This window comes from Poecilia mexicana, unplaced genomic scaffold (assembly GCF_051168715.1).
Source record: "Poecilia mexicana isolate PSO_F unplaced genomic scaffold, ASM5116871v1 scaffold_13, whole genome shotgun sequence".
NCBI lineage: Eukaryota > Metazoa > Chordata > Actinopteri > Cyprinodontiformes > Poeciliidae > Poecilia > Poecilia mexicana.
The window spans coordinates 5577324-5595695 of NW_028263382.1; the positions used below are offsets into that span (position 1 = coordinate 5577324).

At 46.9% G+C, this 18372-nt stretch overlaps 1 protein-coding gene across 1 annotated transcript in view; it reads right to left on the reverse strand.

The window, feature by feature from the left end:
* col4a4 (collagen, type IV, alpha 4) overlaps positions 1-18372 on the reverse strand; it is a 36068-nt gene that overhangs the window by 4069 nt on the left and 13627 nt on the right. Inside the window, exons 11-46 of the mRNA XM_088011535.1 lie at positions 18182-18217; positions 17928-17969; positions 17359-17439; positions 15207-15251; positions 14984-15046; positions 14867-14911; positions 14737-14790; positions 14547-14607; positions 14380-14484; positions 13540-13692; positions 13379-13468; positions 13097-13254; positions 12949-13018; positions 11587-11693; positions 11323-11506; positions 10801-10866; positions 10621-10728; positions 10473-10541; positions 9875-10024; positions 8884-9063; positions 8632-8790; positions 8415-8558; positions 8190-8297; positions 7767-7945; positions 7344-7407; positions 6634-6708; positions 6443-6550; positions 6251-6358; positions 5736-5807; positions 4177-4314; positions 3981-4088; positions 3737-3892; positions 2901-3149; positions 2708-2824; positions 2250-2438; positions 1780-2066 (exon numbers count right to left, since the gene is read on the reverse strand). Of these exons, the coding sequence (XP_087867661.1) occupies positions 1780-2066; positions 2250-2438; positions 2708-2824; positions 2901-3149; positions 3737-3892; positions 3981-4088; positions 4177-4314; positions 5736-5807; positions 6251-6358; positions 6443-6550; positions 6634-6708; positions 7344-7407; positions 7767-7945; positions 8190-8297; positions 8415-8558; positions 8632-8790; positions 8884-9063; positions 9875-10024; positions 10473-10541; positions 10621-10728; positions 10801-10866; positions 11323-11506; positions 11587-11693; positions 12949-13018; positions 13097-13254; positions 13379-13468; positions 13540-13692; positions 14380-14484; positions 14547-14607; positions 14737-14790; positions 14867-14911; positions 14984-15046; positions 15207-15251; positions 17359-17439; positions 17928-17969; positions 18182-18217 (4128 nt within the window). The remainder of the gene's footprint in view (positions 1-1779; positions 2067-2249; positions 2439-2707; positions 2825-2900; positions 3150-3736; positions 3893-3980; positions 4089-4176; positions 4315-5735; positions 5808-6250; positions 6359-6442; positions 6551-6633; positions 6709-7343; positions 7408-7766; positions 7946-8189; positions 8298-8414; positions 8559-8631; positions 8791-8883; positions 9064-9874; positions 10025-10472; positions 10542-10620; positions 10729-10800; positions 10867-11322; positions 11507-11586; positions 11694-12948; positions 13019-13096; positions 13255-13378; positions 13469-13539; positions 13693-14379; positions 14485-14546; positions 14608-14736; positions 14791-14866; positions 14912-14983; positions 15047-15206; positions 15252-17358; positions 17440-17927; positions 17970-18181; positions 18218-18372) is intronic.

Sequence of the window (18372 nt, forward strand, 5' to 3'; positions counted from 1 at the left end):
TCCAGTTCCTCTCTGAGGCCCTGGTATTTCTCCAGTTTCTCCTTTTTCCTGATGTTGTGGTCACTTGGTATTGCTACATCCACCACAACGGCTTTCCTCTGTTCTTTATCCACCACCACAATGTCCGGTTGGTTCTCCATTACCATCTTGTCTGTCTGGATCTGGAAGTCCCACAGGATCTTTGCTTGGTCATTCTCCACCACCTTTGGGGGTGTTCCCCACTTTGACCTCGGGTCTTCCAGTCCATATTCTGCACAGATGTTCCTGTACACTATGCCCGCCACTTGGTTATGTCGTTCCATGTACGCTTTCCCTGCCAGCATCTTGCACCCTGCTGTTATGTGCTGGACTGTCTCAGAGGCCTCCTTGCACAACCTACACCTTGGGTCTTGTCTGGTGTGGTAGATCTGAGCTTCTATTGCTCTGGTGTTTAGGGCCTGTTCCTGGGCGGCCAGGATGAGGGCCTCCGTGCTGTCCTTGAGTCCAGCTTTCTCCAGCCATTGGTAGGATTTCCTGATATCAGCCACTTCAGTTATTTGTCGATGGTACATCCCATGTAGGGGCTTGTCCTCCCATGATGGTTCCTTCAGCACCTTGTCCTCTGTTCCCCATTGCCTGAGACATTCGCTGAGCACATCGTCCGTTGAGGCTTTGTCCTTGATGTATTTATGGATCTTGGATGTTTCATCCTGGACAGTGGCTCTCACGCTCACTAGTCCTCTGCCTCCTTCCTTACGGCTTGTGTACAGTCTCAGGGTGCTGGATTTGGGGTGGAACCCTCCATGCATGGTTAGTAGCTTCCGAGTCTTAACGTCCGTGGCCTTTATCTCTTCCATTGGCCAGCTAATTATTCCGGCAGGGTATCTGATTACTGGTAAGGCATAGCTGTTTATTGCACGGATCTTGTTCTTGCCATTGAGCTGGCTTCTCAGGACTTGCTTTATTCGTTGGAGGTATTTGGCTGTGGCTCCTGTCCTTGTGACCTCATCGAGGTTGCCATTTGGTTGTGGTATTCCCAGGTACTTGTAACTGTGCTCTATGTCTGCTATTGTTCCTTCTGGGAGTGAGACCCCTTCTGTGTGGACGACCTTCCCTCTCTTTGTAACCATCCGGCCACACTTCCGATGCCCAGAACTCCATCATCTGCATCGGCAGATGATGGAGTTCTGGTTCCAGTAGAACCGGGTCGACTGAGGAAATCAGTCTAAAAATAACATTTCCTTTAACTAGATCCATTCTACGGAGGCATCAGCCATCTTCCATGCTGGTGGACATCGTCCCTCCTCCCCAGACATGAAGCTGTTCCTGAACTGCAGCGCTCCATCAGTGACAGACTGCTGCATCCTAAATGCACTAAGCAGCGTTATCACAGATCCTTCCTCCCAGCAGCTGTTAGACTCCTCACCAAGTATTCCCACAGCTGATATCTGCACGACTTCAGTGTGAATCTTCATCAACATTTCCTTCCTCTATATGTATAATCTGTCCTTTTTCTGTTCTGTTGCAACGTTTGATTTTATATTGAACTCCAGTAAAGCATCTTTGAGTACTAAGAAAAGATAAAATGTATTATTATTATTATTATTATTATTATTATTATTATTATTATTATCATTATTATCTGCCTATGTTAGCTGGTGCCTATCTCCAACAGTCATTGGACGAGAGGCAGCGGACACCCTGGACTTGTTACCACGACAACACAGAGACACAAAAGACAAACAACCAGAGAGTGACCAGTGTACCTCTCTGCCATGTTTTTTACCCAGCATGCCTCACCATGATGAAGGAATATCCGGTCCACAGGCGGCTCCAGTTGGGGGGGCAGCTTGGTGGCTCGCTGGAGTTGGGGTCATGCATGGCCACAGCAGCAGAGGGCGCCTCACACACCACACAGCGACTGATGTACTCCTTGATGGTATCTCCTCTGAATGGATGGCCTGGATGCGGCATCATCGTCGACAGCCAATAGGATTTGTCGTTTCGATTGGCATATTTGCACTTTTTGGTCTCGCAGACGGAGAACGGCAAGGTGGAGAACACGGGAACGCAGGAACCGGCCTGACCTGGGAACATGCAGGAGAATCAGATGACTGCGCTACAGCATGGACACCCTGATTTCTGCACCAAAACTGCTTCTCCTTCATGTGGAGGAAAGTTTACCAGGCTGTAATGGCACTGAGAAGGAACCTGCACCCCGCCCCGCTCCGGTCTTCATCCGCCCAGGATGAAGACCGATGTCTCCTTACCCAGATCCTGGGAGTACGCCTTCTCCTGGCCCTCCAGGTACAGCAGGCTGTATCCAGTCCAAAGCAGATGCGTATTTGGTGGACATGTTGGTTCAACCTTTGATTGGCTGTGTTTCACCAACAGGAACCCTGGTTTCATGCCTCCGGTCGGTCCTGGTGGACCTGGGTCACCGGGGGGACCCAGATCACCTGCAATACACAGAGAGCATGGCAGGTGATAAAGCCGAGCACTGATTGGTCAGGTTGTGTTTGGGCAACACTTTAAGGACCTGTGAGCAGCAGAATGCATTAGGACTTTGAAGAAAAAGAAACCCAGGACCTTTTCAAGAAGGTCCTGGGTTTGATACTCATCGCTCTGCTGTGGACGGCCTCAAAAACGTGTTGTCCAGGCGTAAAACAAGTGATCAGATACCCCACAGTGATGATACTGGCCCCTAACTGAAGGTGAGATGTCTTACCTTTTTCTCCTAGATCTCCGTTCTCTCCAGGCTGGCCTGGCTCTCCCATCTGTCCTAAGGAACCTTCTTGTCCCCGGGGGCCCATTGCTCCATCAGCCCCAGGATCCCCCTTCATCCCTGAAGCACATTGTCAACCATCAGGAAAATCAGATGCAGTCAGATCCAAACTGGCCTATCAGACCAAGTTCCTCACCATTCCTCCCTCTGGGGCCAATTTCGCCCCTCAAGCCCCGATCTCCGCTAGCTCCAGGAGGGCCAGGTGGTCCTCTAGGGCCCCTAACCGGTGAGCAGGGAGGGCCATTTGGTAAGATTCGGCCTTTCTGCCCCTTTGGACCGTCTGATCCTTTGCATCCAGGCCTTCCTTTGGGCCCTGGGCGACCCGGATGACCCCTCACACCCCGTTCTCCAGGTATGCCCAGGAAACCCAAGTCGCCTCTCATACCTGATCAGACAAACACACATTAATTTGTTGGCTCTAACCAATCAGGGCGAACCATAATTTTTGGTTTACCCTGACTGTAAGACCGGTCCATCTGCGATCAGCTAGCATGTGAGCTAACATCAAGAAAGCACAGCTGAAAGTTTGAAACAATTTGGCGTTTTGTCACTTGACACGCTATTGGCTGTTGTTTGCGAAGCAGCCAATCGAAGAGTGCCATTTGTTTTCTTTGGTGCTGATTGGCTGTACCTGCAACACTGAAACACACAGAACTGCAGCTGAAACTCCCAGAAGAACCAACCCGGGACTGGTTGGAGGTTTGGGGTTCTTAGCTGAAGGGGTTTATGGCAGCATAGTGGAACCAGTCGTTTGTTGTCTGAAAATGTTGATTAGTCAACCTGAAAGTTCAACTTGATCCTCACAAAACAGACGAAGTGAGAACCATCAGGTTTCATGGCTTAACTTCACCTTAAAACCTCTGAAGCCTCAGATTTCCCCCAGTTTTACCCCAGTTTTCCCTACAGTGTCTCCATTCAGCTTCATAAGAACCAGCACCAGAACCTCGGTGCTGACAATGTAAGCAGTCTGACCTTTGGGGCCTTGGTTTCCAGGGTTGCCTGGTGGTCCTGGTGGCCCCTGATATCCACGGCGTCCTTTTGGCCCCAAGTACCCTGGATCACCGGTGTCTCCTTTGTCCCCACAATTTGGTGTATTTGGACCAGGATCTCCCATATCACCAGGACAACCTGCAAGGTTAACGCCAGGCGGGTGTTGGATTAGATTCAGACTGAAATTTCTTCAAGAGGAAATGTTAAAAGTAACACTATCACTGACCTGGATCTCCATCTGGGCCCATATCACCGGGATCCCCCTGTGGCCCTGGTTTTGGGTTTTTACAGTTGCCTCCAGGCGGACCTGGCGGTCCATTATCACCTGGAGGCCCTGTATGACGAACACACAGATGAACCTTTTACGGTCAGATTTGGTTTGACGCAGCATGAATTCATTTGAATTATGAGTCATTGCAGACCTTTGGGTCCCGTTGGACCTTTCGGTCCTGGTGGGCCGTTCTTGGGTGGACAAGTGGGACCTGGAGGACCTGGAGGACCTGGATGACCTTTAGGGCCTGGAGGGCCTCTTTCACTTTTACTGTTGCCCGGACATACACCTGAGGATGACCAGCATTCAGAGGAATTTATGAGAAACCACAGAAAGTCCAGTAGCTAAATGAGAGCATGACTTAAATAACAAGCAACCTGTAATAACATGTAGCCCAATGGTAAACTGAGGTTACTGTAATGACTGTATGCAAAGGTTAATAGAAATCTTACATAGTGGAAGACAGGACACAAATATATTAAAAGAAACCCTTTATTTACTATTGCATAGTATTGGTGATAGCTGTGGATTTCATATTCTTGTTTCTGAAAGAAATACACTAGTATTTTCCTTTATTTTAATATTTAAATAATATAAAGAGTAAAGTTCATTATTAAGTAATTTGCTTACTTAGTAATTAAACTGTATTGTTTGTAAATCAACTAAGAGGATTATTTTATGTAAATATTGCAATTGAAAGTAGTATTAGTGTGACGTAAGTCGCTTTGCTATTTGATTGGTCACTGAGACAGTCCGTCCGGTGCGTGACTCATGATTGGTTGAGAGAAGAGGAGGCGGGAGGAAGAAAGAGAGGAGAAACGTGAGGAACGGAAGGTCAGACGAGCGGACAAGAAGTGAAGAAAAACAGACTCAAGGGAGAGAAAACCGGACAAAGCACGGGAGTGGACGGAATTCGGGAGAAATTGGAGGAGCTTGGTCGACGCGAGTGGGACGGGACGAGAGGAGACAGATGCAAGTAGACGAGCTTTGAGCTGAGCTAAGTGAGCTAGCCTCTTCGGCCTAACGTGGTCTGCTGCGTTCAATGGAGGTCGGGAGGAGAGGACGAGTGAATTGCAGCGCTCTCAATGTTTTCCTCTGGGATTTCAATTCCGCTTTTTTCTAACAGGCCTGCAACGTTTTCCCACTCTCCTGGAGGTCGTGAGTAACAAACTGACTGGGTTACATTTGTTTAGGACTGTATATTGATATAAGTGGATATTTCTTGTGCCCTGGTTCGGGGAAAAAGGTGGCCATTAATATTTGTTCTGTAAAGAAATATATGTTCTTTAGATCTGACGGGTCTTTCAACTATAAAGTTACAGTGGGGACTAAATAGTTTGATTTCTTGTAACTTTAGTTTAATAAAGTTAGGCTGAATCAGTGTGGAGCTTAGCCTGGCTCACTACAACATGCAGGTCTGTTTGGTTGCTTTCTGGTGGTTTTTAAAAGGCTTTACTACCAACATAACATCCAGCCAAATAGAACAATAAAAACACACCAGAATAATCATTTACAGTGGTTAGCACTGCTAACTAAAAAGCTAACTGTGCAAACCACAGTTAGCACAGTTAACTGTTACACATTAGTTCAGCTAACGCTAAAGCGCTAGTGTTCAGTTGAACTATATTCAAATGAAAGTTTACAAAACAGCCAACTAAAATTACTTTTTCTATGTTTTCCTTCTTAAAATGTGTCCAGTGTTCCTCACACCTTTGGACCCCTTGGCTCCTTTCTGTCCACTCAGTCCATCTAATCCATGAAGCCCTGGTAGTCCCGGAGCTCCTGAAGAAACAAAATAAATCATTTAAAAAAGAAAACCAACCTGTGGCATCCATTTTTGTTTGGCTTTGGTGTGCCTCAGGGCTCTGTGTTTGGCCCACTGCTTCAGACCTCTGGTTGATACGAGCCAAATGGATTATTCACACATAAATTAACTTTCTGTTAAAAAAAATGATCTAGAGGGTCTGAAAAGTCACTAATATGGTGACAAAGTTCTGAAGTTGGCAACACCTGGTTTATCCCAATAATTAGTCCCCAGTCTCTTGGCTCTGCCCACTTTGGTGGAATTTTGGGTTTTGCTTTCACAGGGCAGTTAGACTCACTGAGGACTGGAGTTGGACTTTATGGTTCCAACATTTTAAAGTCTTGAATCGTGGGAACTATCACTAAAAACAGCATCTATGTATTTTCATAACTTTATGTTTTCATCTTTGAAAGGTTTTGACCTTTGTTTCCTGCGTAACCATTCCTCCCCAGGGGACCGTCCACTCCATCTCGACCAGGAGGCCCTCGAAGCCCCTGGTAACCTCTGGGCCCTGGAGGACCAGCCACACCTAAAGGAGACAACATCTCTGAGTCACCATGATCCCAGATCCTCCTCCTCCACTTCTGTCACAGATTTAGGAAGGTCTTTGTACCTGGTTCACCAGGGGATCCTTGTAATCCTTTGTGTCCCTTGCATCCTTTCTGTCCTTGTGTCCCATAGAGGCCTTTGGGGCCACAATCTCCAGGAGGGCCACAAGGGCCTGAGAGACATGAAGCAGATCATCAATGAAATAGGTTTTTACGTTTTCCTAAAGAACCAAACCATTTTAAAGTAGATTGTCACCATCAGGGCCTCTGTCCCCAGGATGGCCCTTATCTCCAGGTGGACCAGGAACACGAAGGGTGTCTCCTTTATCACCTGAGACGCAGAAAGTTGTGTTAAAACCAACCAATGTTGCTTAATTATGCAGGACGAATAAAAAAATAATCCCTGGTAAACTGAAGTAAGACTTTCTGAGTCATGGCGACGTACCGTATTTTCCGCACATAAGGCGCACCTAAAAACCTTCAGTTTTTAACAGGTCTAGCAACTACGGTAAGCAGCCGCCGACTTCATTTTCGCCCGTAGAATAAGCGCGCGGTGCATGCTGGGATAGTTGTCAGAACGCTGGTTTGTTAATAAAGTCTGACTGACCTATCTACCTACCAACCTGATAATGAGGTGTCTGCAGGTCGTTTAGCACCACGTTCTCCACCAACATACTGTGGGCGAACGGAGAAGGGTGACCATCGTCCGGCCACGCCCCAGCCCAGTCGTGGAAGGCTCTCCTCGCCGACTGGAGTCGGACTGTTTTTTTGATATTCCCTTTAGTGCAGCTCCATCTAGTGGATGCATAATGTAACTCCAGCCTCTACTGTATTGTCTATTCTACGCACCTTATAAGGTGGTGCGCCTTATATATGAAAAAAGTTTTAAAATAGGCAGTTCATTGAATGTGTGCCTTATAATCCGGTGTGCCTTATAGTGCGGAAAATATGGTAGTCAGCAGGTACCTTTAGGTCCATGACGTCCTGGATTACCAGGTCTCCCAGGGGGTCCCAGACATCCTGGGTCGCCCTGTAGTCACAACCAGAGGTCATTATGTTTTCTGACCATCAGACAGTTTTTATTTATGAACAAAACACAACAACATCTGTTTGCCTCTCCTGGGGCCTCTGGCAGGACCCTGAACTCCCTGATGAATTCAGAATCCTGTTTTCAGAGAGACAACAGATATTCCATAGCAACCACTCCATGACAACGGAGCTGATTACCAGCGCCCGCGATGGATGGATGGACGGACAGACATCTCTAACAACGGTCTCTTGTTTTATTCCAGCCAGTATAACACCAATTGGATCCAACCTCAGACCTCTACATTCTGTCTGACCCAACAGAACTCCGACCCAGTGTTAGCTCTAGAAAACTCATCTCACCGGTTCTCCATTCAGCCCAGGAAATCCGAAGTATCCTTGATGTCCTTTGGTTCCTGGAGGTCCGGGCGGGCCTTGCTTACCCTGGGGCCCTTGGGGTCCCTGAGGTCCCTTACAGCCTGGGGGTCCATTGGGGCCTGGATACCCAGTATTTCCTGGGCATCCAGCCTCACCTTTGTTTCCTGTGGAAAAGACAAAGTTGATACTAAAGAGATCAGAGCAGAGGATGAGACCCAAACCTAGAGCTGGATGGAAATCTGACTGTTGGTTTCCATGGTTTGGTAAAGGCCAGGTGACACTGCATCTAAACCTGCAGGATGGTAGGTCTTGAGGACTAGAGTTGGACGCTCCTGTCCTCTGTTATCTAAGATGGAACCAGAGTTTGACCAACAGGGAGACTTTCACAGAGTCTCCAGTTTCTCTCACCTCGTGGTCCGGAGAATCCGGGCTCGCCGGAGGATCCTGGTGGTCCTCTTGGGCCCTTTTCAGGTCTGGGAATGAGTTCTCCTGGAGGACCGGCACAACCTTTGTGACCTGCAGGAGAACACATGTCCATAATCTGTAGCAGGTTAGCAAAAACTGCAGTCTGGATGATTAACATGATCCTGGTATTGTACGGTTTAATCCGTAGTTCTATCACCACTGTAGTACCTTTTGGTCCCTTTGGGCCTGCACAACCCTGACCTCCATCTTGTCCTTTAGGACCCCGCTCTCCGGGCTTGCCTGGGCCTCCAGGGATGCCCATGTTTCCTGGAAAACCTGGCCTTCCTTCAAAGCCCCCGGGCCCAGTCTGACCTAAAACAGGATCTCAGTGAAGGACTTCAAACAGAAGAACATTCCTTCAGGTGTGTTTCTGGTAGGAACTCACCTTTCCTACCAAAGGGCCCCACTGGGCCAGTGTCCCCAACAGGGCCTTGGGGCCCTTCACGTCCCTGTGTACCTGGAGACCCTGGAAATCCAGGTTCTCCAATATTGCCTTTTGGACCAATAGCTGGAAGACCTTTATCCCCAATTTCACCTTTATTACCTAAAAAAATGAAGTTAGACTGTTCAACACACGAAATGACTAAAGCAAAACAAATAAAGACAGGTCAAGAAAAAAAAAGAGGTAAATGATTACCGCGAGGGCCACGAGGTCCTTGAGGGCCACCAGGTCCCGGAGGGCCTGGAGGGCCTATGCCATCAGGCGTCCTTGCCTTACAATCATCTGATGTGGGCCCCGGGGTGCCTGGTCGTCCAGGGGCCCCGAAATTTCCTTTGTGTCCCTTCGCTCCAGGAAAGCCAGAAGGCCCCTGGGGACCTGTGGAAACACATTCAAGCCTTCATCTCTTCTAGACCACTAGACCATTCACTGGACTCCCGGTATTTGCAGAGGTTAGGGGCCACAGACACTCATAGCTGAAACCCATCAATACTTGAGATCTCCTCTAAACATGCTTACCACTAAATATAACTTAATATGCATTAATACACACAGTGGAAACCGTCTTACACTTAGTGGAAGCTAACAACTAAGGACTTCCTTATCTACACTCGAGGGCTCAGCCAATCAGGACCAAGGAAAATGAATGCTGCTCTAGGATTGGTTGCTTTACAAATGCCAGCCAATAGCGTGTTGGGTAGTGCTGGGCCAAAGAATCTCCAGCTCTTTTCAATATTTTAGAGATGCTCTATGAATAAAATGTGTGAACTGGTGTTGGTCCACTGTACAGTTTTCTGATTATCTTTAAACTAGCAAACCAGGAACAAGTTGACAGAGCAGAAACAGAAAAAGATAAAAACCATCAACTTCTGAGAAAATAATTTTTGGTTTTTTGCTTTAATTAAACTGGTTCAACTCATGAAGAAACTGCTCCATGTTTTAAATCTCAGCTTCTAAGGTTTTCAGATGTGAACTTTGTGTTGAATTCGGTTTGTTTACAGAGTAAATCTGAACCATTTTGGGGGGAAACTCGCAGCTGATTAACATACCGCTTTTTATTGGCTCTTCTCATGCTATTGCTGTTGGTTTCAGCCAATAAGAGGCGAGTTTGATTAGAAAAACACGGTGACTTTGCATCGCCACCACAATGCAGTTATGTGCCGACCTCTGACCCAGACCCATAACTCACCTGGTGCTCCCTGGTTGCCCGGGGGGCCGAGGCGTCCTTTACGTCCTGGGGACCCCGGCGGTCCAGGCCGGCCTTCGGGCCCCTGGGGGCCACTCTGAGTATTGCCTCTTGGTCCGGGGAGTCCAGTGGGGCCCAGCGGCCCCGGAGAACCTGGAGCACAGAGTCGGGTACACTGAAATAAAGTTTGACTTATTTACATTTCTAAAATGCTTCCAGATATTTAACACTGAAAAGACACAAAATCTTACCAAGAACTAATGGTCTGGATTCCAGTCCAAATATTTTACTACATTTGAAATAAACCTTGTCCACGGTAGTAAAACATTTGAACTGATCATAATCTTTGTTTTATTTCTCCAATCAGAAAACAGACTCAGCAGCTCAGTTAGACTCAAAATGGCAGACATGGTGAATTTTAGGAAAAAGCTTTGTGGGCTCACACTGGCTGTTTAATAAATTTAAAGTTCTCACTGTTCTGGAGGAATCGGCTGATTCCCACCAGTCCAGATGTTTTTGAATCAGGAAAGTGGGAGTTTCTTTTGGTAGACTGGTGTTCTTCCTTTCCATCAGAAACTGTTCAGCCGATGCTGGTTTTTACCTGGACTTCCTTTGTTACAACAACTGTCGGTTCCGTCTTCTCCAGGATCTCCATCAGCACCTGGAGGTCCTGCAGGGGCAGAAGAAGAAACATGGACCCGTCGGCTCAGACAGGACAGGTGTGACACGTCTACCCAACGCTGAGGTACCTCGGTCCCCAGGCGGTCCTGGAGCATGAGACAGTCCCTTGTCCCCTTTAGGCCCGTCTGGCCCTCGGATGCCAGCGGTGCCTTTAGCACCTGGAGGACCTGAGGCACCTGGAGATGGAGGCAGGTGAGCAGGAAGCTGCAGTGACAGGCGAAGAGACGGGTGTTTCAGACGAGGCTTACCTGGTTGTCCACGGTCTCCCTTTGGCCCCGGAGGGCCAGGGGTCGAAAAACAGGGGCCACGGTCTCCTATGAGCGGAGAAACCAGAGAAGGCGGAGTCAAACAAAAGAAGGCGGAAAGAATCAAAAAGTAAATCAAGTGGAGGCTGATTTTCTGAAGCAGAAAGTACGTTTGATCACCAGAGGCTAGAAACTGCAATACTTGGTAAGAGTTTGTGTTTTTTCAGTGTAACTGCAAAGTTATTACAGTATATTTGTAAAGACTTCATGTAAAACAAGTGCAGTTTAATTTAACTTCTATTCTGTATTTTCATTTTCCGAGGTGGGACAAGGTCATAGGTCATCTCAAATCAAATGTTTGCCTTTATAATTTGGCTGCCACAACTGGGAGAACCTGAAGTAAAGTTAGAGTAAATTGATTTGTGTTCAGAGGAAACTGCTTTCTGAATCTGGTGCAGAAAAACAGGAAATGTTGTGAAACAATTTCACTGCACTCATTTTATCTGACTTCACCAACAGCTTTACCTGGATCTCCCTTCAGTCCAGGCGGTCCAGGAAATCCATCGGGTCCCGGGTTTCCAGGGGGCCCTCGCTCTCCAGGGGGCCCCTCCACACTGACTCCAGGGGGGCCCAGCTGTCCAGGGAATCCTTTTGGTCCTGGGGGTCCAGGGAAGCCTTTGTCTCCAGGGAAACAAGAGGCACTGTCCCCCTAAAGCCAAACACAACCAGGAGAGAGGTTCGGTTCTGCTCTGGTCCGGTTTGCTCCCTGACTCCGCCTCTATGGCTGACCTTAAGTCCCGGATCTCCAGGTGGTCCTGGGCGCCCCGGGGGTCCGTCTGCGCCCCAGGTTCCTGGGGCCCCCTCAGGGCCCACTTTGCCCTTTTCTCCCTTTTCACCTGGAAACAAAATCAGAATGAGAATCTCTGAAACATGAACACAAGATTCATTCATTCATCTCACTGCAAAAATACTTTTGGTCCAGTTTCCAGTGCAAATGTCCTGATAAACTTGAAATAAGACAAAACTAACAGAAGTAACTTTTCAGAAACTTGTTTTTAGTAATTAAAGATGTAATACTGATGAAGTATTATTTTCACTCTTTGATTATGTCACTAATAGTATGGGAAAAATCTGCCGGTGGAACAACAACTGGGTCGCTAGGTAACGTCCGGGCTTGGCCGGGGTCGCTAGGTAACGTCCGGGATTGGCCGGGGTTGCTAGGTAACCCCCGGGCTTGGCCGGGGTTGCTAGGCAACGTCCGGGTTTGGCCGGGGTCGCTAGGTAACGCCCGGGCTTGGCCGGGGTCGCTAGGTAACGCCCGGGCTTGGCCGGGGTCGCTAGGTAATGCCCGGGCTTGGCCGGGGTCGCTAGGTAACGCCCGGGCTTGGCCGGGGTCGCTAGGTAACGCCCGGGCTTGGCCGGGGTCGCTAGGTAACGCCGGGGCTTGGCTGGGGTCGCTAGGTAACAGTGCAGGGCCTGTTGATTGTTAAGTAAAAACATCTGCAGGTGGAACCAGAATCTTTTTCACCAATATTAAGGAATCGTTGACTTAAAACAAGCTGCTGCTTCTTGCTGGAATTGATTTGATTTTCCTTTATTTTCTTGCACTGGAAACTAGACCAGATTTGCGTGGTAAGATTTTGCGTTTTTGCGGGTGAGAAGAAGTGGGCAGATTGATCCAAATATTGATATGAAGTCAGTATTGAATCGGACCAATAACGCTGTGTTGAGTTCAATAATTTTGTTTCAGATTTCATCTTGAAATTTCATTTTATTTTTGTATCATAGTTTACCAACTCTTCCTCAAAATTATTTATTGATCATTTTTGCACTTTGCAGGTTTTTGGTTTCTTATTGTTTCTGTTTGTCATATTCATGTTTTATTAAAGTATTTTATACACATTAAACTTTGTTTTTTGAACAAAATAATTCAAAGGAAACAAAAGAAATCAGCTAAAGGTCAGAAGTTTGTTGATATATCAAACTTAAATCAACTTAAACATCTACAGCAGTAAGGAAACAAAACCCAAAGGTGAAGCTCCAGAGGGAAACAGGAAGTTCAGAGACTGATGACGTTCCTCACATTCTCTCAATTTGCTTTAATTTAATTAGTCATTATCTGGAAAAAAACTGTAAATGTGATGAACTGACCTTTCAAGCCGCCCACAGTGAAACCTTTCTGTCCTTTCTGGCCGCTGCGTCCCCTGAAGCCCTTCGCTCCCTGCAGGAAAAACACAACCTGCTGCTTCAGTCTGAACTCTTCTGAGATTTCCTCCCATGTTTTTGTTGAGAAACTCACCTGGACCCCCTCCGCTCCCGAGTCTCCAGAGGAACCCATCTCTCCTTTGGGGCCTGGGGGTCCGGGCTGTCCTCTTGACCCTGGAAGCCCTTTAGGCCCTGGAGGCCCTTGAGGGCCCTTCTGGTCAGTAGATTTACATAGACATTCACCAGGAACGCCTGAAACGCGACGGTTGAACATGAAGTCAGAGCTAATCTGACACTTATGGGTTCCTCACAGGAACATGTTTTTTCTTTCATTTCAGACACGTTTAAAAAAAAGTCAGAAACAATCATCACTGACCCTTACTGCCATCATTGCCTCTCGGTCCTGGAATGCCCCCATCACCTGGCTCTCCCATGTCTCCTTTGTCTCCTTTAAGACAGACCATTCCTGCAGACAGGGAGGCCAAACATGGAGGACTGACCGCTGGAAGCCGCAGGGACCAGAAACCGATGTGGTACCTGGGAGGCCCTGCAGTCCCTTCGGCCCTCGATGTCCCCGCTGTCCCGGTTTTCCAGGTTCTCCATGTGCTACTTCGTCTGTAGTCTGACCCGGATCTCCTCTCTCCCCTTTGTACCCAGGCTCGCCCTTCGGACCATCAAAACCTTTAAGTCCTGAAGAAAACCACAGAGACTGTCCTGAAGATGGACCTAAGACACGAAATTCATCCCACCTGAATCTGAACAGTCTGAACAGTAAGCTAGCGCTAGCGGGATATTTGTCTTGCTAGCTAAATGTTTAATTTAGTAGTTAAATAGTCTGTAAGCAAGATATTAGTTTGCAAACTAAATATTTAGCTTTCTGACTTAATATTTATTTTGGAGATAAACATTTAGAAACGTTTAGCTTCAAATTGAAGAATTTGTTAATTATGTTTTTACTTTGGACCTAAATACTTAGCTGGTTAAACATTCAGTTTGGAACTGTGACTAGCAGCTGCGAATGAATTGATAAGATTGTGTTAATATAATTTTGAAAGGCCATTTTGTTTCTCTTGTAAAAAGAACCAAAATTATTTTTGTTCATTTTGACTAACTTTATAATTAACAGCCTTTTTGTTCATATTCATCACATCCTGAATGTGAGCAAATATTTACTGCAACTAACACCAACACTGTCCTGCTACCTTCAGTCCTCCTCATAGTAACATCGATTTGACTAGACCACTATCATCCCTCTTTATGACATCACCCTACAATGATTGGCTCTGATAGTTGATTGGATGCTTTCCTATTGAAAATCAGCTTTGATGTTTAATGTTAAATCAGCTTTGATGTTTAATGTTAAATGATTTTACTGACCTGGTGTTGATGATCCTGGGAATCCTGGGGGACCAAACGCTCCCATTGGCCCCATGTCGCCAGGAGGGCCCCTCCTCCCAGGGAACCCAGGATCCCCGGTGTCACCTGGAAGACAGGAAGCTCAGAAACCAAACTGACCATTGGCTGGTTGGTGTATTGATCCGTACCTATGTGAGTGACATCATCAATCACACGGGGGCCTTCAGGGCCCGGATCACCAGCAAAGCCCTGGAAGCAAAGAGTCATATCACAACAAAGAGCTTAAATAACACGTTCCTTTAAATCTGTCCTGTTTCCTCCAGAATAACAACTTTAACTGGACTCAGTTTCAGAACCTGGGTCACAAACCCAACTGACCTTAAAACCTTCTTGACCTATCAGTCCTGGGAGACCCTGGCTCCCTTTCATCCCCTGAAAACCCAAAAACACCTTTAATTAACCCGACCCAGAACCATTAGACTGGACCAGTGTTTCTGCTCTGACTTACCCGGGCGCCTTTCCGTCCGGACGGACCGGGTCGACCAGAATCCCCCTGGAAGAAAAACCAAACTCAAGCAGCAACTGAAGCTGGATAAACTTCTGTAATGGATCGAAGGAAACGTACTCTGGCTCCTGGAAATCCAACAATCCCCGTCTCTCCTTTGGTCCCAGGCGGCGCATCCCGACTCTGAAACCAGAACAGAACTTCCTGATCACGGCCCACACCACTGGTCACTACAGGATCCAAAATGGCTCTTATTCTGGCATATTTAGCAGCATCAACATCAGAATCAGGGAATTCTCTTCAAACATAAACAGTCAGCAGGTTGATAAATATTCTACCTTACCGGGAGTCCCTGAACGCCACGCTGTCCTGGTTCCCCCGGAGATCCCTGAGAGAAACAACCAGACCTGATTTAGGACAACCTTAAAAAATGTCCACCCTTTTTAAATGGGATAAAACAAATCCCAGAGCGAAGGTTCATTAATCAGACTAAGAAAATCTGCTTTAGCTTCTGTTTAGCAACATTTTCAACATCTTCTCTTTGCCCACTGGGCGTTAATTTCCACTTCTGAACGATCTGATTGGATTCTGGAAAGACTACTGTTGTGTTCAAGTTGTGCTAAAAGGAGTAAGCTTAGCAGCGAAGCTATGCTAGCCTAAAACAGCATCTCAATGCTAACATGTAGCAGCTATTGCTAATGTTAGCATCCACAGTCCACATTTCTAAAGAAGCTCCATGGATGATCAGGACTTCCTGAAACTCTGCGCCAATCTGATGGATGAAGATTAAAAACTTTATTTATTGCTGAGCTCATACGGCCATTTACTCTCACCGGCCACTTTATTAGGTACACCTTGCTAGTACCAGGTTGGACCCCCTTCAGAACTCCCTTAATCCTCAGTGGCAGAGATTCAACAAGGTACTGGAAACATTGCTCAGAGAGTCTGGTCCATATGGACATGATAGTGTCAGGCAGTCGCTGCAGATTTGTTGGCTGCACATCCATGATGTGACTCTCCCGTTCCACCACATCCCATCCATCCATCCATCCATCCATCCATCCATCCATCCATCCATCCATCCATCCATCCATCCATCCATCCATCCATCCATCCATCCATCCATCCATCCATCCATTTTTTAACACTCTTGTCCCTTGTGGGATCGGGAGGGCTGCTGGTGCCTCTCCAGCAAACATTCTGGGCGAGAGGCAGGGTCACTCTGGACAGGTCGCCAGTCTGTCGCAGTCCACCACATCCCAAAGGTTTCTATTGAGATCTGGTGACTGTGGAGGCCATTTGAGTTCACTGAACTCATTGTTCAAGAAACCAGCCTGAGATGATTAGCACTTTATGCTGCTGGAAGTAGCCATCAGAACATGGTGCACTGTGGTCATAAAGGGGTGGACATTCAGCAGCAATACTCCGGTAGGCTGTGGCGTTGACACGATGCTCATGTGGTTCTAATGGGTCCAAAGGGCCAGGAAAATATCCCCCACGCCACTGCACAACCAGCCTGAACCGTTGATACCAGGCAGGATGGATCCATGCTTTCATGTTGTTGATGCCAAAGTCTGACCCAACTATCTGAATGTCGCAGCAGAAATCCAGGCTCATCAGACCAGGCAACATTTTTCCAGTCTTCTACTGTCCAGTTTTGGTGAACCTGTCATTTTCTGTTGCTACCTGACAGGAGCTGCAGGAGGGCAACAGCAGTCTTCTGGGTTTGACGTGTTGTGCGTTCAGAGATGCGCTCCTGCAGACCTCGGTTGTAATGGGTGGTTATTTGAGTTACTTTTCCCGTTCTATCAGCTCAAACCAGTCCATTCTCCTCTGACCTCTGACCTCAACAAGACATTTATGCATACAAAACTGCTGCTCACTGGATACGGTCTTTTTCGGACCATTCTCTGTAAAAATTAGAGATGGTTGTGGGTGACAATCCCAGCAGATCAGCAGTTTCTGAAATACTCAGACCAGCCCTTCTGGCTCCAACAACCACTCAACATTCAGAATCTCTTAAATCTCCTTTCTTCTCCGTTCTGATGCTTGGTTTGAACTGCAGCGGATCGTCTGGTCATGTCTACATGCCGAAATGCATTGAGTTGCTGCCATGTGATTGGCTGATTCAACATTTGCGTTAATGAGTAGCTGGACAGGTGTACCTAATAAAGTGGCCGGCGAGTGTAGTCAGTCAGTTAGCAGCAAAAATTTTAAAAGTTGCTGATTAAAACATGAATAATTAATTTCAGACTCTGGAGTTAACTTGATTAATTTTTTTATCACTTCCCACCATTAAAATAAAGAGAAATTAAATAAAAATCCAGCGATAGGAAGTGAAACTAGAACTGAGACTCCAGTTTTCTAACCTGACATGGGAACCCGACGATGAGAACAGAATATTTAAAACGTTAGAACTAAATAAACTAAATAAAAAATACAGAACATTTAAAACCAACGAAAATAAAGCAAAGGAAGACTAAATGTCCTCCGACCTTCTCCCCTTTTATGTAAAAGTCCTCTGGAGGGTCGATGTACTCGAAGGGCCCCGGAGGCCCCTGGGGGCCCTGGTCTCCCTGTGGATCACACAGGAAACGGAAAAAGTTTGGTTAATGCAGGTCAGAAGACCAAAGAGCTGGAACAGAGCTCAGCTGGCCTCCAGTCAAGATCAACAGTGATGTAATGCACTGACCGACCTACAGGGGGCAGTAGGCCTGAGGAAGGCTGGCCATGTTCAACATATTATTCTGTGGTGTAACTGAGGGGCGCGGCCAAAGGGGGCGTGGTGGTCAGTGGTAAATGGACTGAATATATTTAGAGCTGCTGCAGTCATTCTGACGGCCTGAAGCCTTTTTGACGTGGGGCAGGAGGAAACTGGAATCAAACCTTCAACCTTCTGACTGCAAGACGACAACTTTATCTGCTGAGCCACAGTCAAAAGAGGGGAATAAGAGGGCTGTGACGGGAAGGGGGCGTGGCCAATGTGATGTAATATTTCTGGGGTGTGGTCTGCTGGATGAACCACTGGGTGGCGCTACATTAACTCTGTAAACAGTCTCTGTACCTCGTCTCCTTTCGGTCCCGGCAGTAATCGACCTTTTTGACCCTAAAACAGAAACATGAGCTGACGTCAGAACATCCAGCTGGAGAGATAATCGATCTATAATCAGTAACTGACTGGAGAACAGAAAGCTGTAAACAGTTTTACTGCTTCAAAATCACATTAAAAAGATCATATAAACTGTAAAAAGAGTTCAAACTGCTGACTGTAGTCCTAAAATGATAAAATGAATTAATAGCTGCCAGGTTGTGACTCACAGGCGGGCCCCTTGTTCCAGGTGAACCAGGAGGGCCCTGAGGAGACAAAATCAGTTTAAACATTTAATTTACTCTCCAGGGAACCAAACCTCAAATTCAGTGAATTGATCCAAACTGTGTTGAACTGAACTACCAGTCAAACTGAACAGAAGTGAACTACAACTGAGTTGAAATTTACTTTTTGTAATGAA